General features: G+C 38.9%; 1 protein-coding gene across 4 annotated transcripts; it reads right to left on the bottom strand.

Moving 5' to 3' along the window:
• Positions 1 to 6986: 6986 nt before the first annotated feature.
• LOC140874941 (protein XRI1) lies at positions 6987 to 10726 on the bottom strand. 4 transcript variants are annotated; one of them, XM_073278443.1, is made up of 9 exons: positions 10471 to 10726; positions 9739 to 9794; positions 9538 to 9660; positions 9144 to 9262; positions 8420 to 8483; positions 8218 to 8320; positions 8101 to 8141; positions 7889 to 7972; positions 6987 to 7582 (listed from the first exon to the last, which is right to left on the bottom strand). In XM_073278443.1, exons 1-9 carry the CDS (start codon positions 10488 to 10490, stop codon positions 7311 to 7313), a joined length of 882 nt encoding a protein of 293 aa, XP_073134544.1. In that variant the 5' UTR covers positions 10491 to 10726; the 3' UTR covers positions 6987 to 7310. The 4 variants fall into 4 exon arrangements, with proteins under 4 accessions (XP_073134544.1, XP_073134542.1, XP_073134543.1 ...); XM_073278441.1 differs by having other exon boundaries at positions 9144 to 9268; XM_073278442.1 differs by having other exon boundaries at positions 8101 to 8138; positions 9144 to 9271.
• Positions 10727 to 26354: the final 15628 nt, after the last annotated feature.

A 26354-nucleotide genomic window follows, 5' to 3' on the forward strand; every position in this document is an offset into this window, starting at 1 on the left:
ATAAATTTTAATATGAACAAGATAGAGGCCACCCTTGAAGAGATGGTCAATATGCTCGTTACATATGAATCCACACTTAAGAAGGATAAGCCAGCTTTCTTGGTGGGCTCCTCATCTTCTGCTAAGAAGGGGCCAAGTATGAAGGGCAAGAAACGTTCTGCCCCACCCAAGAAAGTGGAACCCGAGAAGAAGCAAAAGACAAAGGCTTCAAACAATGGAAAATCCAAGGATGTTTGCCATTACTGCAAGAAGCCGGGTCATTGGAAGCGCAACTGCAAGGAGTATCTTGAGCAGTTAGGAACTGCAAAGGGTATGTTCTATATCGAAATAAACATGTCACTTAATACAACTTCTTGGGTATTGGATACCGGATGTGGATCTCACATTTGCAATGATTTGCAGGTGATGACAAGAAGTCGCAGGCTTAGAATGGGTGAGACCCAGCTGAGGCTCGGGAATGGTTCCAGAGTTGAAGCTACGGCCATTGGAGATGTTTGTTTGATTTTGCAGAATGGTTTTAAATTATTGTTGAGAGATGTTTTATTTGTGCCAGATTTAATTAAAAACATTATTTCTATTTCTATGCTTGATAGAGATGGTTATTCTTGTAATTTTGTGAATGGGATTTGCAATATTTACAAGAATGAATGTTTAATTGGAAATGGACAACTTGAAAACGATCTATACAATTTAAAACTAAAAGACGTTCCAGTAAATTGTATTGACAAACCGGCGACAACAAACAAAAGGAAAATCGATAGTCAAAACCCGGCAAACCTTTGGCACGCTAGACTAGGTCATATTTCCTCAAGGAGGATGAACAAGCTAGTGGGAGAGGGCATGTTTGATATGTCTGATATTAACTCTCTACCTACTTGTGAATCCTGCCTAAAAGGGAAAATGACTAAATCTCCTTTTAAGGGGAAGCCTGAGCGTAGTCAAAATCTGTTGGATTTGATCCATACAGATGTTTGTGGTCCATTTAGAGTAGGGACTCAACATGGCCACACCTACTTCATTACCTTTACTGATGATTATTCTAGGTATGGGTATTTATATTTAATGAAATATAAGTCTGAAGCATTTGAAAAGTTCAAAGAATTCAAGGCTGAAGTAGAAAACAAGCTAGGTAAAAGTATTAAAGCACTTCGATCGGATCGAGGTGGAGAATACTTGAGTACCGAGTTTTTGGACTATCTGAAAGAGAATGGGATTCTCTCTCAGTGGACTCCTCCTATGACACCACAGCTTAATGGTGTATCGGAGCGTCGTAATCGAACTTTGTTGGACATGGTTCGATCTATGATGAGCTTCACTGAGCTTCCACCTTCGTTTTGGGGCTATGCGCTTGAAACGGCGGTATTGTTGTTGAACAACGTCCACACTAAAGCAGTGGACAAAACACCATACGAGTTATGGAATGGCAAAGCTCCTAAGTATTCATACTTGAGGATTTGGGGATGTCCTGCTTACGTGAAGCGGACAGTGGGAGATAAGTTGGATAGTCGATCCAGCTTGTGTTATTTTGTGGGGTATCCGAAGAATTCAATCGGATATTATTTCTATTATCCTGCTGAAACAAAGGTGTTTGTTTCACGGAATGCCACCTTCTTGGAGAAGGAGTTCTTATTGGATAAGAAAGGCGAGATGATGGAACTCGAAGAAGTTCGAGAAGAACCCGAAATACAAAATAACGATCCCACACCTCAGGAACCATTGCTGGACACTCCTGCACCTAGAAGATCCGAGAGGACTTCTAGACCTCCAGTTCGATATGGTCTTCTTCTTGAAGAGGGTCAAGATGAACCCGACATTGGATGTGATCCAAGAAACTTCAAGGAAGCAATTTCTGATGCGGATTCGAATTTATGGCTTGAAGCTATGCAGTCAGAATTGGATTCGATGCATACAAACCAAGTTTGGTCTTTAGTAGATCCTCCCGATGGAATTGTTCCGATAGGGTGTAAATGGATCTACAAAAGAAAGCTTGGGCCTGATGGTAAGGTATTGACCTACAAGGCGCGATTGGTGGCTAAAGGTTATACTCAAAGGCAAGGAGTTGACTATGACGAAACCTTTTCACCAGTTGCAATGTTCAAGTCCATAAGAATCCTAATTGCCATAGCTGCATGGTATGACTATGAGATATGGCAGATGGATGTGAAGACTGCTTTTCTTAATGGAGACATTAAAGAAGAAATCTATATGAGGCAGCCTGAGGGGTTCACATCCATGGGAAGCGAGCATAAGGTATGCAAGCTTCAGAGATCAATTTATGGTCTAAAACAAGCATCAAGAAGTTGGAACCAGAAATTTGATGAAACAATAAAAGATTTTGGTTTAATCAAGAACCCGGAGGAACCTTGCGTGTACAAGAAAGTAGTTAAGGATGCGGTGACATTCTTAGTACTTTATGTTGATGACATCCTACTCATTGGGAATGATGTAGGGATGTTGCAGTCAACAAAGATATGGTTATCAGGTAGATTTTCGATGAAGGATTTGGGTGAGGCATCCTACATTCTTGGGATACAGATCTATAGGGATAGATCTAAGAGAATGATAGGACTCACTCAATCAACCTACATCGATACCATATTGAAACGGTTTTCAATGGATGGGTCCAAGAGAGGACATCTACCCATGTGTCATGGAGTTTCTCTATCCAAGTCTATGTGTCCCAAGACTGATGCAGAGATAGAGAATATGACACATGTACCATATGCGTCAGCTATAGGTAGTATCATGTATGGGATGATATCTACCAGACCGGATGTAGCATTTGCTCTGAGTGTCACGAGCAGATATCAGTCTAATCCTGGTCAGATGCATTGGAAAGCCGTGAAGGACATTCTTAAGTACTTGCGAAGGACTAAGAATATGTTCATGGTTTATGGAGGACGAGAACTCAAACTGGAAGGCTATACCGACTCTAGCTTCCAAAGTGATGTGGATGACTCGAAGTCAACCTCTGGATTTGTGTTCATGCTCAATGGCGGTGCTGTCTCTTGGAAGAGTTCCAAGCAGGACACCACAGCGGATTCCACCACTGAGGCTGAATACATTGCAGCATCAGCTGCTGCTAAAGAGGCCGTTTGGATGAGGAATTTCGTCCAAGAGTTGGGCGTCATTCCTGAATTTGTTGGTCCAGTCCCGGTGTACTGCGACAACACGGGTGCCGTTGCTCAAGCAAAGGAACCAAGGTCTCATCAAAGATCCAAACACGTACTGAGGAAATACCACATAATCCGGGAGATTGTGGAAAGAGGAGACATCAGTGTCGAACGAGTGGCCTCTGCAGACAATATCGCTGATCCACTTACTAAGCCTTTGCCAGGACCATTGTTTGACAAACATCGCGAAGCAATGGGTCTACGTAGTATGACTAGTTGGCTATAGGGCAAGTGGGAGATTGTAAGAGTGGGTGCCCAGTGAGCCAACTGTGTGGCTATGGGCTTTGTTGACTCTTTGTATAAACAATCTTTTGTTTAATATTATTTACACTTTTATGGCAATGACTTTATATTACTTCATATTGTTATATTGTGATATACTATTGTTGTTTTGATAAAGACCTTGAATATACTATAGTGTATGTAAGATGTGGTAGAACATGGAGATGTCTATCATGAAATACATCTTATAGTCACTGTATGTTCTAAAACCGTTCCTAGTCGATTGAGCCGTCCGATAATAAGGATAAGGATCGCTCGAGTTTGAGACTAGCATTTGCGATGCGGAGTACCACGTTTCATTGGTAGGGAACATGGAGATGTTCGAAGCATGCAAATGGATATTCATAGGATGAATAGTCGAACTACACTCTATCCGGACTTTCCAAGTGGTTATCACTTATCGAGTGGATAAAGTTCGCGGTTTTGGTTGTACACCATTAGTCCTTACGACTTGAAACATCATGGAGACTCTATATGCTAGTACTGTGCTTTGACTCGTTTATCGACTCTGAGGGGGTCATCAGGTGTCGAGATTGGGTACAGTTACGACACATATAGGAGTCAATGCATTGTTGTCAAGGATTCACCACATACTTGCGAGTGTGGATATCCTATGCGATCTGAGGAGATATTAGTGTGACAAATCTCTGGCCAGAGTACTTGATGTGATTTAAGAAATGGTTTCTTAGTAGCACATGCGATGCCACTAATTTGATCTTCAAGATGTATTGCATAGTTATCGAATCTTGAGCGACTCTCGATATACCAATGGTTGTTGATTCGATCGGGATATATGGATGAAGGGACCGTACTGTACGCTAACCAAAATCTACTGGTTCTTGTAGGCACTATCAGTGATACCTAGGGAATCATGGGGCGATGTTGCTAGGCGCTTTACCATGATTCGTTGGGCAAGTCGGAAAGTGTTGTTCCGAGTCACAAGGAGTTGTGAGCCCACGGCTAGCTGTATCCCTGAACCATTGAGGGTCACACAGTGTAATGGAGTTTTAATCCCCGTTGAGATAGTTAAATTTAAAGAGTTAAATTTAATGAACTAAGGAGTTGGACTTCTTGAATAAGAGTAAGGGAGTAGGATTTCCTAAAATGACATAGGGATGGACATTTTTGGAAACCACTGAATTCGGATTCAGGAAAATTTATTTTGACTTTAAAATGTGCAGAAATGGTTTCTGTGCACATTGGTGAAATCAGTTCATCAATCGGAGTCACGATGAATTTTATATTAATTTCTGAACGAGTGGGCTTTGCTTGTCGGGCCCCAGCTTATGACTAATGGGCCCTAAGGTGTTAGTGGCCTGCATTATAAATAAGTTATTTCAGTACAGAAATTACACACAACAGGTCATAATTTTTGAGACAGAGCAAAAATCGAACCCTAGCCTCTCTCTCAACAAATCGGCCGAACCCTCCCCCTCTGCCCGAGAAAATTCCGGTCTGTGATTTTGAATCGCAGTAAGGAATAACGAATCAAATTCGTGTATTCTCTTCGCAGAAAACTTCTGATAGATTTTCTAGTGCAATCTATCAGAGGGATTAAACCTCTGTTCGTGGACCTGATTGAAGGCGTTCATCGGTTCCAGGGAGAGACAACAAGAGCAGAATTGTTCTGTTGGTGTCCATTAATCTCGTTGCGAGATTTGAGGTAAAATTTATTTAATTGTTATTTAAATTTTACACACACACGTAATTCAATCGATGAACGGTTGATACCCATACCATGGAAACGTTCCATGAAAAATTTTTAAACTTCCGCTGCACCGGGTATCAATCGTAATTGGTCTGGGAACTCGCCAGTTTTCCAACAAAAAAATTATAAAATCAATATTTACTTTAATTTGATTCATGTATCTCACGTATTAACAAATACAAAATAAATCATATATTTTTCTAAATTTCTAGACATACATACATGAGATAAAAAAAAAAAAAAAAAGAGAGAATTACGAAGCATGTCATAATTGCTCAAAATTAATCAATAAAACAATGGAAAACCCGAGCTGTAATAATTGTATAAGTTTCAATATCAATATTGTGTCAATGTAAAACTACACTAAACAGTACAATATTTATCAGCTTACATGAGTTATTATTGATAGTGGTTTATTCTAAACTGTTAATGTATATTTATAATAATAATAACTATAAATGATAAAAACATTGAAACTCTAAGGGTTACATTGTTCGAAAATGCTGCAAATATTTTTATTAGTTGCAATGTACTGAAGAATATATTGATTTCATCACTATAATTGTTTTTTCTTTGAAAGAGTATATATTATTATCAATTATTAATAAAAATTATATTATCTTAAGAACGATAACATTTAATAAAGGGATGACAATAGATGTTGAACAAATATTGTTCGCATTCATTTTATAATAAATATTGTACATATTATATTACATTGAATTTTATTATTTACTAAAATACCATAAAAATAATTAATTAATTATACATTAATCTCTTCTTATCTCAACTCATTCATTTAACAATATTTGTCGATAATTAAATGTCTTCTCACGTGCACAACACGTGACTTTTACTAGTATAAATAAATAAATAAATATTTCTAATTTGGTTATTCTTTCCCTGTAAATTATTGTAAATATATGCCAAAATCATTTACATCATATAATAAAGGGAAAGTTAATTATAGCCAAGAAATTTAAATTAGTAATATAATAATGTGTCTAAGTATTTTTTATATTATAATAATTCTAAATAATGGATGCTATTATTATAATTATTTAATTATATGTTTTATATAAATTGATTGTAATTGTTTTTTAATTATGACATGGGAACCCACAACCGCTACTTTTGGTGCGCACTGGGTAAACCTCCGACTAACGCAATTGTCTGCAACTACTCTAGACAGGTAAATCACAATAGACAAGCCAAGTGCGACAGAATAGTTCAAGAAAGTATTTGTTTTACGTATCATGAGATTAATATGTCATAAATTATTGATTTATTATAGCAATGTGACCCTCATTGTAAATTGTTGATGTGTTAGTTGTGTCCCACATCGGTTGAGTAAATATCCGGGGAGTTTAATTATATAGAGAATGACAACTCTCCCCTTTTGAGCTAGCTTTTGGGGTTGAATTAGGTCCAAATCAACTTTCTTAACATGACAAATTATTATAAGGCGAATGAAATTGAAAGTATTTTAGAATCAAATATTTACCGTTTAATTAAAATATATGAATGATGATAATGTTACAACTTAAATTTTTAAACCGTAACACAACCAAAACGTTGTCAATCAATCTTTCAACAGAGATAATTATTACATCTGAGTAGTGCCTCTCCAGATAATCAATCCTTGCAATTCACGGAATTAAGAACACATGACATTGAGCCTTTTGTTATGCCCTCAAAATTGAGGTCAGTTTGCATAGAGAATTGTTTTAAACAATTTGAAGACTGATATCATTCATCGTGTTAAATAACCCACAAGATGATAATAGCATTAATCAGTTGTCCTTTTAAAAGACACCCTCAAATGCAAGAATGGAATTAACTTATCCCAATTTATCCGAGTTTCTACAAGAAATACCAAATAGATACAAGATTGTACATTTCAACAACAAATGAAGTTCTTTTTCAAGAGACAACGAAAGAGAACAGAGGATCAATAAGAGGTCAAGATCCTTGAAATACTGCACAATATCCTAGCGCCCTGAAAACAACCCCATTTCGGATTATGATGATCTCCGGCGGTTATAAACCTCATGTAGCTAAATGAGGTCACAGTTAGCTCTTGGTGATTCTCTCCGATTAGCAGCGAGAGGTACGTCTATTGATGTATGAGAATGTAGCAACTCGTGCTACCCTTTTGTTCTCATAATCGTTATGCTCCCTTTTCCACCTTCTGTGCGAATTTTAGTTCTCCCAACAACAGGTTTCCCAGAGAATGCTGACGTGAGACAAGAATCTGAAAGATCTTCGTTGCTCTGCAACAGTTTTGGAGGAGTGTGAATCTTCTGGTTTATATCCTTTAGAGTTATGTCTCCATGTACACCACATGGTTTGATGAAGGCAAACGGTTTAACAACAGAAGAGGCTCGTTTAGGAGGCGTACGCATGAATGATTTTCTACCTGTGAGGAAAAAGAAAAAATAGGTAGGTTTTGTGTACCAAAACAAGGTCTACAAACTTGTTTAGCAGATATTTTCATCTGTGATAGCAAATCAAAAATCTTTTCTCATTCTATGATAGAGCAGTCTATTCTTATGCTGAAAGTCAAAGCTAGCGACAAATATTCACTAAAATCTATTAAAGAAGCCACATTGCAATAACTAAGCCACATAGATAGCCGTAGGGACCATCGTTGCTCGACACTTATGACTGAAAAGATCTAAAAGGGAGTTGAATATAGGAAAATGAATACAAAAGAAACCATCACCTTTGAAAACAACATTTCCACGAGGGTAAACAGGATGGTTTTTGACAGCAATAGCATCATGCTCAGGAGGGGTGTCACAAATATCTGCAATATCAAAGTATAAATGCTTGAATATGATGATGACATGACAGGAAATTAAGGCTAACACCGAATAAATTATTGCACACGTAAGTAGATAATCGACAACTGTGAGTAACAATATTTTCATGTACCTGTTATGTCTATTTGAATATCAGAAGTTCCAGATGCACTGCTGTTAGTTCACATCAAGAAACTGGTCATAAGCCTTATTTTGCCTAAAACAAAAATTGAAGTTCCAGGAAACATACATATCTTCCATGTTGAAACTCATATCAACGTCATTAAAGCAATCAGCGATCCAGCCTTCGGATGATGGGTCCAAACACTCGCTACCATTCGCCGATGTGCGTTCTGAATATATAAGAGACATCACTCAAAATCTATTTCATCAATTTTGATCATTCTGTATCTCATCGTAAATAAACAATATATACTTTGCAAGAAACAAACCTGCAAATCCAGCAACCCACTCTGACATCTCTGACATGGCATCCTCGAGAGAATCATGTGTCTCCTGAACATGGAAAAGCAGAAGATTTGGTGTTTATTTATAAACAGGCAAGATTGCAATACAAAACTAACTGCTGAGATTAGGAGTTTCACAAATGGTTCTCAACATGGTATTTGAGTCAGAGGCCACAAGTTCAAAGTCCCTCATGCACAAAACTTCTTATATTTTTACTAAATCTTGGGTGCTTATTTCTAGGTCTTATTTGCTTGATGTGTGATCAACATGCACATAGCGTCATAAATTTTAATTCCGACATATTACGTAATCTTTGACTTACACTCGAAAGTGCATGTTAAATAATAAAACTACTACTACGTCGGACAGCTCTCTTGACCCTTTGCTTTGAGAAAATTGGTTTCTAACATGAGCTCCATAAACCTGATCTTTGAAACAAAAGAGCTTCAATTTAATTTGGTGAATGAGTGAGAACATGTAGACAAATGCTTTAAACTTTTAAACGAAACTTGGTTCAAGTATTGCAATTTTCTTCAACATTATCTCTTGCCAAATTGGATGAAAAAACTATTCAAAAAAGTATATATCCCATCCACAAATCAAAACACAGAAGATTTAAAGTCAAAAGGCCATGTGAATTGCATTCCACTTCATTAGGAAGATGAAATAGAACAAATTTTCAAGAGAAGAATATAATGTAGCAACCACCTTGGATCTTAAAAATGCCTCACTGCAAAATGGTGCATCTGAACCTTCAGATTCAAATTGTAGCATCCGGCGCCTTTTTACTTGAGAGGAAGGCTCATCGCATTGCTCCAACTCTTTCCCTGTAGCTTCTTAAGGTTTTTAATGAAATGTGTATAAGCTTTATCCACGACATGTGAAGTCATTTTGCAAGTTCATTATTTATAAATATCCAAGGTCACACCACATATAAGGTTGAGCGGAAGCAACAAAAGTACTGGAAAGTAAGAGAGAAAATAACACTTCAAGTTTGCAGAATGCAATGAAATGCCACAAAAGGAACAAAACTAGCTAAAAGGTTTCATCAGATACAGAGAAATATATTGAGGGATATGTCTAAGAAAGGAATATATCATACCACAACCAGCTACATGGTAAGCTAAATCCCTGCAAGCCTTCACAGGGGTAGTTTCATCATCGAACGCATAAGAGAGACTTTGTTCATTTTGGCTCACACCGTTCAATAAGCATTTCGATAATTCTGCTCAACATATCAAGAGAAGCTGAATTCAAAGCCTACAAACAATATGACTCAACTCAAAGCAGAGTTAAGACTCACCTATGCTGTTATGTTCGTCAATGCAAGCATACTGATCTTGCCAATCCCACATTTCACTGTTATCAATTCACAAAAAAAGGTTATATTACACTATATGCTTAAACACACACCAAGCCCCCGTATGACAAGAAAAATTTTAACTCCTACAAATCATAATAGGAGAGTGATAAAACAATCATGATGTAAGCTTGAATATATCAAGAATAGCAAAGGACTACATAAGAATGAAAAATTAACTAAAATTGATTTCCAAGCAAAAGATCCAATAACTACATAAATCCCAGTAAGAAAAAAGCTCAAAAAATGTCTCCATAACACTTCAAAAGATAAAAGAACAATTACATTCGTGAGAAAAGAATTTATTACCGGCAATTCGGAAAATTATTTTAAAAAATACAGAGAACAAACAAAATGATTCAATGAAGCAGGATACACAGCATATCTAACACCATCACTTTGATTTGCTACTTGCTTAAAGAAAAAAATTTTTTTTTAAATAAATCCCAACAAAGGTAAGCAAAACCAAAATCAAGAACAGGCATTTCAATTGCAGTAGCCCAGTAAAAATTTGAACCTTTAGAAAATGAACTGCATTTACAGAACCAGCCACCAAATAATAGTAACAATAATCAACACATTTAAAACAAACGAAACCAAATAAAATAAAATCATCCCATTAATAAAAACAGCCAAATCAAAACGAAAAGGTCCATCGAGATCCAAGAAGCTCACTTATCGTTGCTAAAATTCATTTTCTTTCTGGGTTTCGATCTTTCTTCCCTCTGCGACCAAAATGCGAAGAAAACGAAGAGAAATGTAGCCGTTATCGACGCACGTGTACGTATGTATGCACGTATATACACAATCCCAGCACAGTTACAGACAACCCATGATTTTACTTCACAGAATTCACGAATAGGAACAAAATCAATGCGAAAATCGATAGTGTAGTGCAAAAAAGCAAAACATCCCTAGAAATCTGCAAGTAGTGAAGTAGTGGGTTTGCTAAATATTTTGACGGGTCCTTGACAGTATTCGGATCTTTCAACCCAGATGCTTTAATTATTAAATTTGGTGAATGTTTTTATTTTATTAGAAAAATAATTTTAAAAAAAGATGGATAAATATTTATACCGTACAATTTAAGTGATTTAATTAATTATGCTCATTAAGTTAAGATTCTATACGATTTTGGTTATGATTCTGTAAGATTTCGGTTTGATTTCTTATTTTCGGAACCAAAATCCAACAAGACCTGGCCACGGGCCGGGTTCGGGTCGGCAATAGGCCAACCCTTAACCGGCCCGCCCGTGGCCGGTTTCGGGTCCGGTTAACCGGCGGTTTCGGGTCCGGTTCGACCTTTGTTTTTTTTAAAAAAAATAAAAAAAAAACTTGTAAAATTAAACTTTAAAAACTCTATCAAATATTTCATTATCTCAATAAAAAGCTAATACATATATTAAATAAAAATATATTATATTTCAATTTTTAACATCTTATAATATTACATTTATTCAATAAAAAATATATACGATTTCAACTTTCAACATTGTATATTAAAAACTCTATCTAGTTTAATAAAATATATATATATATTTATTAAATAAAAAATATATTGAATTTCAACTTTTCACAACTTATATTAAAAATTCTATATATAAATAAAAAATTTATTATATTTATTCAATAAAAATATATATTATATTTCAACATCTTATATTAAAAACTCTATTTATCTCAATTAAAAACTCTATTTATTTCAATTAAAAATATATTACATTTAAACTTTAAACATCTTGTATAAAAAATATTATTACATTTAATTATATTCAATCACAAAATATTAACAAATTAACACTTGGCCTAGTGGCAAGAATGAAGACCCAAAATCATTTGGTTTTGGGTTCAAATCTCACCCATGTATGAATATCAAATATATATTATTTAAAATAAAATTAAAATATTATTTTAAAAAGATAAATCCGCTGGGTCAACCCGGTGAACCCGCCGGGTCGGCGGTTTTCCAAAGGGAAAACGGGAGTGGCCGGTCCGGTCCCGGGTTGGACCCGTTGACCCGGTTAACCGGCCCGTTGACCACGGGCCGGTTCCGGTCCGGGTCCAACCCGGCCCTTGGCCAGGTCTAAATCCAACTATAAATTAGTAGTTTTGGCTACGTTTTTTTTTTGAGATGGTTCTGATTTCGATTTACATTGTCAAGAAAATCGAGATCGAGTTGAGTTATACATGTTAGATATTATTTACCATATTGATTGGCCGTAGAAGGTTTGTGTTTTTATAAGATTTGGTTCATGTAACATATTTATGTATGTTAAAGAAAATTATACCAAGATTGAAAATGAACTTAGATATATATTAACATAATCAGTTTTATTACTTAATTATTTGATTGGAAATCACTATATATAACATTCAATGCATTTTTTTATGATGTGGCAACCCACAGCTACTATTTTTTGGTGCGCACTGGGTAAACCCCCGGTTAAATAAGTTTTGTGTGACAGGCTAGTTCAAGAAGGTGTTGGTAGGGAGAATTGAACTCCTGACCTCTGGCCAAGAGTTTACCAACTCCACCAACTTAGACACACCCTTTGGGGCACTTTCAATGCATTTTATATTTAACATCTCACGGATCAATTTTGTGAAATGATCTTATATGAGTTTTTTTTTAGGGATGACAATTTTTCCCGCGGGTTCCGGGAAAACATAAAATTGAATAATAAATTTTTATTATTATATAATAAATTTACTAATATCATATATATAAATATTAAAATAAAAATTATTAATAATATATATTCTCGGGTATGAGAACGGGGATGAAGACTTGGTCCCCGCAAGAATGGAAACGGGAAATCTCCGATAAGAAATTACTGGGATCGGGGTGGGGATAGAAATGGGGTTTGAATTCGGGGACGGGGATGGAGAAGGCATCCCGTCCCCGCCCAACCCCATTGTCATTCCTAATTTTTTTTAGTATTATTATTTTTTTTTGTTACAAATATCAGTCAGTCGGATATACGATACAAATTATATAATAATTACTTATAAAAAATTAAAATCTAAATTATTGTAATTAAATTTTGTATTTTTCAATTCACCTTTAACATATATATATATGAGTTCTTTTATGGTGCCCAACACTATATGCCAACTTCATACCCACCATGTACAATAGATGAGTTGGCCGGTACAATAGATGAGTTGACTTGTGTATATATATATATATATATATATTGAAAGGAATTAATTATTCCTTGATATTTTTTTATGTTTTGAAAGATTTTAATAATGTGTTTTGCCTTTCTAGGATTGATAGTTAATATTGTATTTTCTATTTATATGTTTGATATATTTTAAACTAGGACTTGTTTTGATTTGAATTGAGATAATATAATATTCCTAGATTTAAAATATGGTTGATTGGGTTAATTATTTTTTAGGAGATATTGTGCACTTATCATAATATATCTCTATCTCCTAACTTATATTTGTTTCCTTATCATTGTAGATTCAAGTTTGAATTAATTATGAAAACAAGATCAAGCCTTTTTTGGAGATAAGTTGACACACTTAAATAAAAGAAGAGGACATAGAGATCAAACGGCTTGGAGAAAACAAGACAGAGCGTAGAAAAGAGAGATCAAGCCGTAGAAGAGAGATTTAAGCGTATAAAATAAAAGAGGGAGTGAGACGACCAAGAGAGCTTTGAGCGTACATTGTGAGAGACTTCAGCATACGCATAGAAGATCCGGAGAATCATAGAAAAGCTGAAGGACTCGTAGTAGCTCTGGTCGTTGTTTTTCGTAGATGCCTTTAAGGTTTGAGAGCATGTTGATTGAGGATTGAAGATCGAAGATTGAAAGTTTTTTGCTCTCGTGTTTTGGCATTTAGGGCCAACTCTATTCTCTTGTTTTTCTTGTCTATCTTTAGTAGAATTTTAAGAGTTGGTTTATGTAACGCCCCAAATCTATCTTAATTGAGCTTAATTGAGATAATCGAAGATTGCAGAGTTCGAGAGCCGACTTGTTTTTGATCAGTGTCTATTTTACAAATTTTGGATTTTTCAGGGACTAAAACGCAAATTTGGACTTTGTTAGATATTTAAGCAAGTGTTGACTCTTCTCCTTCACTCCATCTCTCCCCCATCGCCTTTTCCACCATTGAAGATGCCCCTTTTCACTTTCAAGCTCTCAGATTTCAGTCCGAGCTCGATCCGTTCGTTGAAATTTATTTTTGAAGGCAGATTAGCGATCACGGCAGTGAGAGCTCCGATATATCGTAAGTTTTTCTATGATCAGATTCGTTCTAGTTTTCGGATGTTGTTAGAATCGATTGAGTTGCTAGTATGTTGTTCTAGGCATAGTTCTGATCGTTTATTCTCAGTCGGTTTTGAATTAGGACGTTGTTCGGAATTGTTAGGAATTTTGGAAGTTTTTTCTAAAAATTGAGTTTTGAGATTTGTTGGGTTTGAACCTTTATTGTGGTTTTAGCATTGATATGAGTTGTTTGAGATGCTGTACTGCTGTCTGTATTTTTGGTTTGATCAGTTATTGTAGTAACCCAGAGTTCATTTTAAGATAATAATATGTTAAACATGATTAAGGGTTACTAATTAAACAAATCAGAGCATAAGTCAGGATCAAGAACACATGACATGAGAATGAGCTAGGGTTGATGGATTTGACCATGGGCTCGGGTCGGTCATGATTGAGTGGTTAGGGCTCGGTCATGTGTATGTATTTGGCTTGGGTATGGAGCTTGGATTGAGCTCGGGTCTTCCTTTGGGGGCTCAGGTCGGGCATGATGGGAACCAAAGGAGGGTTCGGCTATTAGGGGTTCATCCAAGAAAGGACATGGCTCGGGTCGGGACTTGGGTGCTCAAGAAAATGGAGGGCTTGGACTTAAGATCTCGGCCAAGAGAATGTGTAGCTCGGGTCGGGTCTAGGAGTTCAAGAAAGTGTTGTGCAAGGACAAGGTAGTGTTCGGTCATGGGAAGAGCACATTGTGTTCAGGACGGGAATGAACACTTGTCAACCAAAATCAGAGCATGTACAAGCCTGAACCCTCAAGGACAGGCAGGCAGGTGTGTGGATGCTTGCATGTGTGACTGCTGGCGCCTAAGCATGAGCTGTCAAAAATGGTAGTGACTCAGCTCAAGCATTTGATACGTGGCGTGCATATAGGAGCTCGAACGTCTCGACCTCAGCTTGAGAATCCCGAATACCCCAGATGTTTGTCTATAAATAGGAGCTGGAGGTTCACTTATTTTCATACCACTTCCATCTCACTTCATATTTGTGCTCGGGAAAGAGTAGCTCGGGATCTTGTGAAGGAAGAGCTCGGGGTTGGACCAAGAGAGCAGGTCGGGTCGGGCTTGAGACCAGGTCGGGTCGGGAGTTGACCTAGGACAGCTAGGGGTTGTCTTTTTCCAGCTTAGTTCAGACTTCGGTGTTAGGTACGTACACATTGACTGAGATTGCCAGCGAGTATACATGTTTATATGTTGCATTTATTTGGCATTATTATATGGTATGATATATGATTTACCGTTTTCCATATTCATATGTCATGTGCATATACACGTTGAGCCTATACCTTATTATACCTGATTATAGAGCCGCTCAGCTCTATACTCGATAGTCTGTCACTGAGAGTACCGCAACGGCGGGGACATATATGTCTGACTACTCTGGTGTAATAGACGAGTGTGGTTGCACCCAGAGGTTGATCCGTGCGGTGGCAGCACTCATGTGGCGCCGGTACTGAGCATGACTTTTCAGATGACTTTTTACTAGTCATCATGTTGCATGCATTATATACATATGTTTACTCATGTTTATGTACTGGGCGTTAGCGCTCACGTTCTATTTGTTATCTTGGACACCCTATTCCACGGGGTAGGTCGTAGGATGGACGGAGCTGGTAGTTTCAAGGCAGGACTAGGGAGCAGGAGCCTTGAGGAGTTAATTATACAGCATGATTCGATATAGCTGTATAATGTTTACTTTTAAGTTTTTCGATATGGTTGTATCACTACAGTATTAATCCTGGATATATTTTACTAAGCTGATATATAATTTGTGGATTATGTTTCCGCACGTTTTACTCTGTTAAGTATTTTGCTGTATTAAGTTTAATGCATGTTATTAGTTACCAGTTAGTAGGTGATTCTATGCAGGGTCACTACATTTTTTGGTATCAGAGCTTGAATAGATTTTGGGAATTAGTACTTGGGATTTACTCTAGTCTTAAGTAATAATTGCGCATTTGGGATTTTAATGTGCAATTCTTTTCAGGATATGGCTGACGAGAGTCACGGTTGTGTTGGCCAGGGATGTGGTCATCATCATCGTCACCATCGCCATCAGGATGATCGACATCGTCCTCATGAGGGTAGACGTCGTTACTCTATCAATAAGTTCATGCAAGTAGGACCGAAACCCTTGTTGGGAGGTGAAAATCCTGAACAGGCAAGAGGTTGGATGTCTAAACTCGAGAGTGCATTTCGATCTTTCGATTGCACTGAGGAGCAGAAACTGGAAGTTCTAGAATTCGTTCTAGAGGATCGAGCATGCTTATGGTGGGATGCCAAAGCTACTCAAGAACGTACTGAGAGAGGACAGGTGACTTGGGGGGATTTCTGTCATCAGTTTCAGAAACTGTATTTTCCTCCAGCAGTTCGACAGGCACGATCTATGGAGTTGCTGACTCTGAGGCAAGGATCAATGACTATTGATCAATATCATCAACGATTTCTTAATCTACTACCTTTTAGTCCTCATATCAATGACAGTGATGCGTCCAAGTATGATATCTTTCTGCAAGGCCTGAATCAAGATATCTACTCACAAGTTGTCGTATGTGATAATCCGACATCTTATGAGACTTTGGTGAACCGTTGCCGTCAAGTGAAGAACAGCAATAGGCGGGCACTGTTGATGATGCCAGGACAGCCTAGTGAATCTCTTGGGCCTAGGGCTCAATCTGTTGTGCAATCTAGATCTATGTCTTCTTCTGCTACTACTTCGTCTGGTTCTCGTGGTTCATGAGGTACTCTCCGTTTTGGGAAGAAGAAGAAAAGGAGGAGTTTTGCAGTCATTGTGGTGGGAAGCATCCTGCAGCTTCGTGTCGGAAAGCTACTGGTGCTTGTTATATTTCTGGTGAGCAAGGACATCTGTGGAGAGATTGTCCTCAGCGCATGGGTTCTGCTAGTGGATCGGGATCACAGGTTGGATCTCAGGCTTCTACTTTTCCACGTCAGCAGACAACACCACAGAGTTCTTCTGGTTACCGTCCACAGACTCAAGGGAAGGTTTTTGCTCTGTCTCAGGAGCAGGCTATTGAGGGAAGCGATCGCATGTTGGCAAGTACCTTTTTGTTATGTGGTATTCGTGCACTTGTTTTAATTGATACTGAAGCATCGTATTCATTTATTTCTAGTTGCTTTGTTAAGAGACATAGATTACCTTATGTATCATTAGATATGGATTTAGTTGTATCTACTCCGCAGGAGCAGGAGGTAGTAACTAAGCGTCTAGTGATGGGTTGCCTTCTAGAGTTTGAGGGTAATGTGTTATCGGCTAATTTGATGATATTAGCGATAGCAGATTTTGATTGTATTTTGGGAATAGATATGCTGACTTTGTATCACGCTACTGTGGATTGTTATCAAGGTCTGGTACAGTTTCATCCGGATGAGGGTGATAGCTGGTACTTTTATGGTGAGGGTGAAAGAGTGGGTGCCCGGTTAGCCAACTTGTGGTTAAGGGCTGTTATGACTCTATGTGTAAACAATCTTTTGTTTAATATAATTTACACTTTTTAATAATGGCATTTACTTTATCTTCCTTCATATTGATATATTATGATATACTATTGTTGTTTTGATAAAGACCTTGAATATACTATAGTGTATGTAAGATGTGGTAGTACATTGGGATGACTATCATGAAACACGTCTTATAGTCACTGTATATTCTAAACAGTTCCTAGTCGATTGAGCCGTCAGCAAATAAGGATAAGGATCGCTCGAGATTGAGACTAGCATTTGCGATGCCTAGTACCACGTTTCATTGGTATGGAACATAGAGATGTTCAAAGCATGCAAATGGATATTCATATGATGAATGATCGAACTACCCTATCCGGATTTTCCAAGTGGTTATCACTTATCGAGTGGATAAAGTCAGCGGTTTTGGTTGTACACCATTAGTCCTTATTACTTGAAACATCATTGAGACTCTATATGCTAGTACTGTGCTTTGACTCGTTTACCGACTCTATTAGGGTCATCAGGTGTCGGGATTGGGTATAGTTACGACACATATAGGAGTCGATGCTTTGTTGTCAAGGATTCACCGCACACTTGCGAGTGTGGATATCCTATGCAATCTGAGGAGATATTAGTGTGACGAATCTCTGGCCAGAGTACATGATGTGTTTTAGGTTACTTGGTTTCCTAGTAGCACATGCGATGTCACTATTTGATCTTCAAGATGCATTGCATAGTTATCGAATCTCGAACGACTCTCGTTGTACCAATGGTTGTTGATTCGATCGGGATATATGGATGAAGGGACCGTACTGTACGCTAACCAAAATCTATTGGTTCTTGCAGGCATTATCAGTGATACCTAGGGAATCATGGGGCGATGTTTCTAGGCGCTCTTACCATGATTCGATGGGCAAGTCGGAAATGGTTGTTCCGAGTCACAAGGAGTTGTGAGCCCACGGCTAGCTGTATCCCTGAACCATTGAGGGTCACACAAGTAATGAATTTCTAATCCCCGTTGAGATAATTAAATTTAAAGAGTTAAATTTAGTGAATAAAGAAGTGGGACTTCTTATTTAAGAATAGAGGGAGCAAAATTTCCTAAAATGACATAGTGATGGACATTTTTGGAAATCACTGAATTTGGATTCAGAAAATTTATCTTGACTTTAAAAGATGCAGAAATGGTTTCTGTGCACATTGGTGAAATTGGTTTATCAATCTGAGTCACGATGAATTTTATATTAATTTTTGAACATGCGGGCTTTGCTTGTCAGGCTTGAACTTATGACTAATGGGCCCTAAGCTGTTAGCAGCCCACATTATAAATAAGTTATTGCAGTGCAGAAATTATACACAATAGGTCAAAAATTTCGAAACCCTAGAGAGCATTCTCTCAAGGGATTCGGCCGACCCCTCCCCCTCTCTCACAGTGTTCGAAAATTCAGTCTGTGAATTTTTGAATTTGCAGACTGATTTAACAGATCATATCTATTCTATCTCATCGTAGAAACTTCTGATAGACTTTCTAGTGCAGTCTGTCAGAGGGATTAAATTTCTGTTCGTGGACCTGATTGAAGAATTGTTCGTTCATCAGTTCCTGGGATATACAACAAGAGCAGATTAATCTGTTGGTGTCCATAATCTCGCTTCGAGATTTTAAGGTAAAATTTATATGATTTAAATTTTATGTTATCAATTTTAATCGTAGGGATTTGATACCCATGATATGGAATCGTTCCATATAAAATTTTAAAACTTCCGCTGCACCGGGTATCACTTTCTTTTTTGATCCGGAGAACGACAGTGTTCCAACAGAGGGTGCGCGACCTCCGATGCCACTTGTATCGACTATGAAGGCATGTCATGTCTTGGAGTCAGGTGGGGAGGGCTACCTCATTTATGCAGTTGATATGTCCATGAGTAGTCCGGGTATCGATCAGCTACCGGTTGTCAGCGAGTTTTCTGATGTATTCCTTGATGAGATTCCTGGTTTTCCTCCGCTTCGAGAGGTTGAATTTGGTATTGATCTAGTACCAGGAACTACGCCTATATCCCGAGCACCTTATCGTCTAGCACCGTCAGAGATGAGGGAATTGAAACAGCAGATGCAGGATCTGCTTGATAAGGGATATATTCGTCCGAGTGTTTCTCCGTGGGGAGCACCTGTGTTATTTGTCAAGAAGAAGGATGGATTGATGCGATTATGTATTGATTACATGCAGCTTAATCGTGTCACCGTCAAGAATAAATATCCTTTGCCACGAATTGATGATCTGTTCGATCAATTACAGGGTACTTCTGTTTACTCCAAGATAGATATGAGATCTGGATACCATCAGATACGGGTACGAGACTCAGATATTTCTACGACTGCTTTTAGGACTAGATACGGGCATTATGAATTTTTGGTTATGCCATTCGGTTTGACGAATGCACCGGAAGTCTTTATGAATCTGATGAATTAGGTATTTCGAGAATATCTGGATAGATTTGTCATCGTCGTCATTGATGATATTCTTGTCTATTCTCATGACAAGGATGAGCATGCACAACATCTGAGAATTGTTTTACAGACGTTACGAGATAAGCAGCTGTATGCAAAATTGAGAAAGTGTGAATTCTGGCTTGATCGGGTAGTGTCTCTCGGTCATGTGATTTCTAGTAAAGGAATATCTGTTGATCCAAGTAAGATAGAGGCAGTGCTGAACTGATCTCGTCCAATGACGGTTGCTGAGATTCGAAGTTTCTTGGGTCTAGCGGGTTATTACCGTCGGTTCATCGAGATTTTTGCACAGTTGGCCAGGCCTTTGACACAGCTTACACGAAAAGATATTGCCTTCATATGGTCCTCGGATTGTGAGGAGTCATTTCACGAGCTACGTAGACGTCTTACTACTGCACCTGTGCTAGCTCTACCTTCTGGATCAGGAGGTTATGTTGTCTATACTGATGCCTCTGGTCAGGGGTTAGGATGTGTTCTTACACAGCATGGACATGTTATTGCCTATGCTTCTCGACAGTTGAAGACGCATGAGAATAATTATCCAGTACATGATCTCGAGTTAGCCGCCAATGTATTTGCACTCAAGATTTGGAGGCATTATCTTTATGGCAAGAAATTTGAGATATTCACGGATCACAAGAGTTTGAAGTATTTATTCACTCAGGCGGAGTTGAATATGCGACAGAGACGCTGGATGGATCTTTTGAAGGATTATGATTGTGAAATCAAATATCATCCAGGTTCTGCTAATCTTACTGCTGATGCCTTGAGTCGGCAGGTGAGACTTTCTGCACTTCAGACTAGTGAAATATCTCATTTGGTTCAAGAGTGCTTGTAGTGACCCGTATCTATAATTAGTGATTAATGAGTATATTAATCGTGTAATCATGTTTAGATTAAGTAAAACATGATTCAGGAAATCCCAAATGGGTTAACAAAGTCCAGAAATGGATTCAGGACACTCAAAATAGCCGGGGAAGGTCCCGAAGGTCTGGAGGGTTCGGAAGCTCCGAACCAAGTTCGGAGGATCCGAACTGGATCGGAGGATCCGAACTCAGGATCGGAGGCTCCGAAGTGGATTGGAAGCTCCATCGGTAAGATAGGGCGTTCCGATCGGGACCAGGGCACGTGTCATTGCTGACATCAGCAAGGTGACATCATGGCTGACGTAATATTGGGCGATCGGATGCTCCGAAGATGGGATCGGAGGATCCGATCGTGTTCGGATGTTCCGAACCGGGTTTGGAGGCTCCGAACTCCGTCTATATATAGGGGGCCGAGATTTCATTTCAAAGTGCACCTTTCCCTCTCTTCTCTCTGATTCCTAAGCCTTCTAACTCAGATCTAGGGAGTTCCAGACATCCTATTGGGAATCCGGAAGTGGCATAGCGATCCCGACGTCGAGACGAAGATGTGCCTAAGTTTTGAGGCAATTGTCATCAGCGGGCTGACGACGGACGCAGGTATAGCTATGGTCTTCTTAAATTATTTAGGAGTATGCAATAGCTTAGTTAAGGCTTTTAGAGCTTAAATATTGATGCATGGATATTTGCATTGTAGAGCTGATATAGGCTTGGAACCTAGAGTTGGACTGCTAGGAACTGCCTGTAGTAAGGTACGTAAGTACAGACTGAGATTGCCAGCGGGTTTTGCATGCTTATATGTTGCATTTGTGTGTCATATTATTATGCAGCATGTGCATATCATATTGTGCCTGCCCATCTTGTGAGATGAGCCATGTAGGGCCGCTCAGCCCTATCTGGACGGTTGATGTCTAGTGCTCAGTGACTGACGGGTCATGGGTGATTAGCATCTGAGGACACAGTCCACGTCCTATAGGAATGAGCAGTGTACACAGGGTTTGCTCCCCGGGTTGTACCACTCATGTCCTAGGCGCCATTACTGAGCAGTTATATACAGTTATCCCAGATATGGATACCCTATCATTTGCATGCATCATATTTGTATGTTTTACCCAGTGCTTTCGTATTGAGCTTAGAGCTCACGTCCAGTCTTTTCTGTGTATTTGGACATACCATTCGACGGCGCAGGTGTAGGTGCAGGATTGAGCACCAGGAGCTTGGAGTAGCCAGTGACCAGTGAAGACAGCAAGATTAGCTGTAGGTTTTGACTTTAGGCTATTTATTCGATTTGGTTGTATAAATCGAATTGGTTTAACCGGTTGTATTCTGCCGGTCTGTTTTATTTAAGTCTTCCGCAGCGATTTATTTAATGCATGTTTAATTATGCTCTTAACTCTGATTAGGTAGCGGATCTGGGTAGGGTCGCTACATTTATTGGTATCAGAGCATATGCATGCAAGAGACTTGGGATATAGTAAAGAGACTTTGGGTTATCCTTATAAGATTGATGAGACCTTGGAAGAGGTGATGATGCGGAGATTAAGTTGCCCAAATACTATCATCATCGGCAGGATTTCTGAAGATTTGGCTTATGGGATTCCAGCAAGTGCGGGCAGGAGTGATGGATCGTGTCCGAGTTTTCAAGATTTTTACACATGTGGATCCTAGCTTTGGATTGAGTACCGGATGTCAGAGGCAATGACAGAGCATTGGATGGGACGCACTTGATGCTTGCATCTGTATCGTCCATACCATGATGACTCTACTCTGAAGATTCTCCACTAGTAGTTGGAGAGATTGTCAGATAGACCTTTACCAGAGAATGCCTCGAGTTCCTAAAGCATGACAGGTTTCGAGCGTGAGGTCTTTAACCTCATGCAGTACATGGTTTTGCCGGTATGCTGGTATCAATGCATTCGGTAGGCATACAGGAAGCTTCATGTTCAGAAGCATGATATGAATACAAGAAGAACACTGATGGTAGATCGTGAGCAGAAGAGGTCGACTGACATGCACTGACGCAGAGCATAGCTGGTTAGCTATCACGAGCCATTTCTCCGGAGTTCTTTGTAGGAGGACATGTAGAGAGACTTGGTCGAGAGTATGCTTGTATCGATGCGTGTGTCGATTAGAAGCTTCATGCTCAAGAAACAAAGACTAGTACGATGATTTAAATACTGTATTGATGTAGTTGTAAACAGTATTTCAATTGTAAAGAATCATCATACTTTGGTTGTATCATTTCAAGTTCGATTGTACATTTCATTGTATTTTGAATACTGTATGTATTACATGGGATTGTAATTGAGAAATTGTACATAAATGGAAGCAATGATACATGTTTTATTTATCCAGCAATTCGTGAATGATTGCGAGTGATTTTGCTAGGATTGACATTGTTTTAGTTGATTAGTATTCAACTGCTGTAACTCATGGGATTTGAGTGGGCCGACTGTGACAGTGTGACTTGTGGTTAGTCTAGGCGTTTTCCTAGGATTGACCTAGTTAGTCAATGGACTAAAATAGTGCCAGCGATGAGTGGACTCATCTAGAGGCATTAGACATATTGTTCGGTTTAGAACATTTGGGCTTTGTTCTAGGTTGTTTCCTTAGAACAGGCTGTCTAACATTTGTTAGGTTGAGGCTTTTGATGATAGGTTTTCATCAGGGATACCAGGTCCAGTATATGCCGAGAGTTGTGGACTATGACCATGACTAGACGTGATGGGGCGCGACCCTATGCCAGTGTTACTCTGGGAGTCCTTGTACTTCAGAGGTTACCCGGGAGCCTTGTGCTTCACGATTGGCGGTGGGAAGGCTACTCAGTCTAGGGATTTGGTGACAGTCACGATGAGGTATGACCTTGGATTAGATATCAGGTTTGATATCGATGGTTTGATATCATCTGGTGTGCCAGAGTTATAGTTTGAGTTTTCTGCTGTGGAACCAGTCATGAAGGGATTTTCTTGACAAGTGTGTACTCTGAGCAGATAGGTTTTAACCTTTGGGTTACTGCTAAACGTGTGGATCTAGTAGGTGGACGGATTTCTACCAGCAATGACTAGGAGTTGTCATCGGAGTTGTGGTTAGAACTTCCTTGGATGGGATGCTGTTTTAAGACTTCAACTCGAATACGAGGACTACACCATGATGATTGGGGATATCATCTGACTAGTATCATATTAGAAATATGATTGGATTCTCCTGATATGAGACTTATTTAGGAGGGGAGAGTGAAGACTATCTGAGACGTTGACTCGGAGGTGAGTATTTCCAGCAATGTTAGTCTTTCATCAGTATTGGATTATATCAAACGTTGAGGATTGTACATGACTATTTAAGATGTGAGGGAAGCATGGCCTATGACCGTGAAACCTTGGTGGTTGTCCAGGTGGGTTATTGAGGTAAGCTACCTTAGTCTTCAACTGTTGCACAATCTTAACAAGGGATATGATCAGGAGAATGCCCGAAGATTGTGGAAATCTGTGGGATTCTTTAGTTATTATTCTTGGACTTGATGAGCCGTGGTGTTCATTCTGGATGAACGAAGCAAGGATAGTTAGTGCAGTGTTTGCGCTAAGTACTGTCTGATATTTTCAGAGATTGAGCGTAGGATTTCCATGGGATGGAAATGGGCTTAGTTTATCTTGATGTTTGCCTTGGGTGAACAAGACAACGATTGGTAGTGCTAAGGTGGCATGGGATCTGTGCTAGTGACTACTAGTGGTTATTGGGTAACTCTGTCAGAGTTGGGATAATTAAGTTCAGAATACGAAGCAGCGGTTAGTAGTGCTGAAAAGGCGCAGGACTTGTGCCAAGTAAAATACTTATGTACTGTGATCTAACACCATTTGGAAATGGTTCCTTGTGACCGCTAAGTCATGGTTATTGATCGAGCCATGTAGGTTGGATGATCAGTGGTGGTCTGATCTGATAAGTGCGAGCTTAAGTAGATCGACAAATTCGATTGGTTGAGCCAATCTGGGATGATCAGGATGTAGCAATTAAGAATACTTGGGATAATATTTTGTCGAGTAAATGCTTATGGGATGAGTACTGAATACTATCACAGAGAAATCGGAGATTTGAGTTATTTAGTCTCAATGATTGCCAGAGATGAATCTTCTGGGATTGCTGTAATCGGGAACGATTAAAAGTGGACTTGTATGATCAAGTTAGGTGCTAACTTGACAGTGGAGACAAGCAAGGGAGTTGGTAGTTTCCAGTATAGTGCATTTTTGTTAATAAGGAAGCTGATATTGATCCAATCAATTGCTTAGTGATAGCAATAGGTCAGGAAAGGATCATGTTGTTATTTCATGTGGGAATTGTCCATTAAACAACAATAGTGAAGAGTGTCAACCGGACATTTCGATGAAGTGTTCCTGCGAGGACATCTATGTATACCGTTGTGTTTGGATCCGACGAGTAGTTGGAAATTCTAATGGACATTAGCAAGGAAACATCAGTTGTCTGATCTGTGTGACATTAGCTAGGATCTGATCCTCGAGATCCAGCAGGTTGTGTCACTAATCTTTCAGCGAGTGATGTGCGATGTGTGACTGAGATAGTCAAGGATCTACTCAGTAGCCAACGAGGTTTGCCTTTGGGGTCGAAAAATTCGCAAGATCGTGACGGATCGAGTTATTTCTTTCGAGTTATTGAGTCACATCTATGCAGACTATTTGTTAAAGATATTGCGTTGCAGCAATAAACGACAATCAGAGACGCATTGTGTGGCAAGTTACTTCGAGCACAAGTATTTCCCAGGATTGACTAGGGAATCGACGAATTAGATCGTTCAGTGCTGAGACTGATGCGTTCGGCAAGGGAGCGATTTGACTATTGAGAATCCGTTGGGATTTAGTTCCAGAATCAGTATGTTCAACCTTGGGAGGTTGGTATGGGCTGATGGTATTATCAGAGACAGTGAGTTGAGTTATACCAGGTGCAATGACTATCGAGTTTTGAGACGGAATAGGAAGCGTTTCCATATGTCTGTGCACTATGGAATGTCCCAATCAAGCATATTGGTGGGAGCTTGCCTTACTCTTGATGAGCGCACGATGATTGCGAGTATGTATAACTATCAGGAGGACGTTTATCGATTGAATTCATGAGGTGAATAACCTACGATCGAGATGATAAAGATCATCAGAGGCGTGATGACTTCCATTGCAATGTATGCGTGATTTCGCAGGCCAATGGCTAGGAGATGACGTAGCGTCATAAATTACAAGTGATGATAGTTATCATTAGGGCACAGTGTTGAGGTTATACTAAGAAACGTGGACAGCAGAATGTACTAGACATGATGGTTTAAGTTCCCAGTATTTCTTGGGAAGCCGGTTGTGCTTCAGGGAGAGTGGGGAGGATAACCAGTCTAGGGAAAATTGTGAGCAGTTACGTTGGAGTATAGACTTGAGTCAACTGGATTATCTTAAAGAGAGATTCA

Source organism: Henckelia pumila, chromosome 1, assembly GCF_033568475.1.
Source record: "Henckelia pumila isolate YLH828 chromosome 1, ASM3356847v2, whole genome shotgun sequence".
Taxonomy (NCBI): Eukaryota; Viridiplantae; Streptophyta; class Magnoliopsida; order Lamiales; family Gesneriaceae; genus Henckelia; species Henckelia pumila.

Coding starts and splice junctions, on each gene's coding strand:
- LOC140874941 (XM_073278440.1), bottom strand. CDS start 10,490: ATGAATTTTAGCAACGATAA. Junction 9,795..10,470: donor ATGAATTTTAGCAACGATAA/GTGAGCTTCTTG, acceptor AATTGATAACAG/TGAAATGTGGGATTGGCAAG. Junction 8,484..9,143: donor AGGCATTTTTAAGATCCAAG/GTGGTTGCTACA, acceptor TTCCATGTTCAG/GAGACACATGATTCTCTCGA.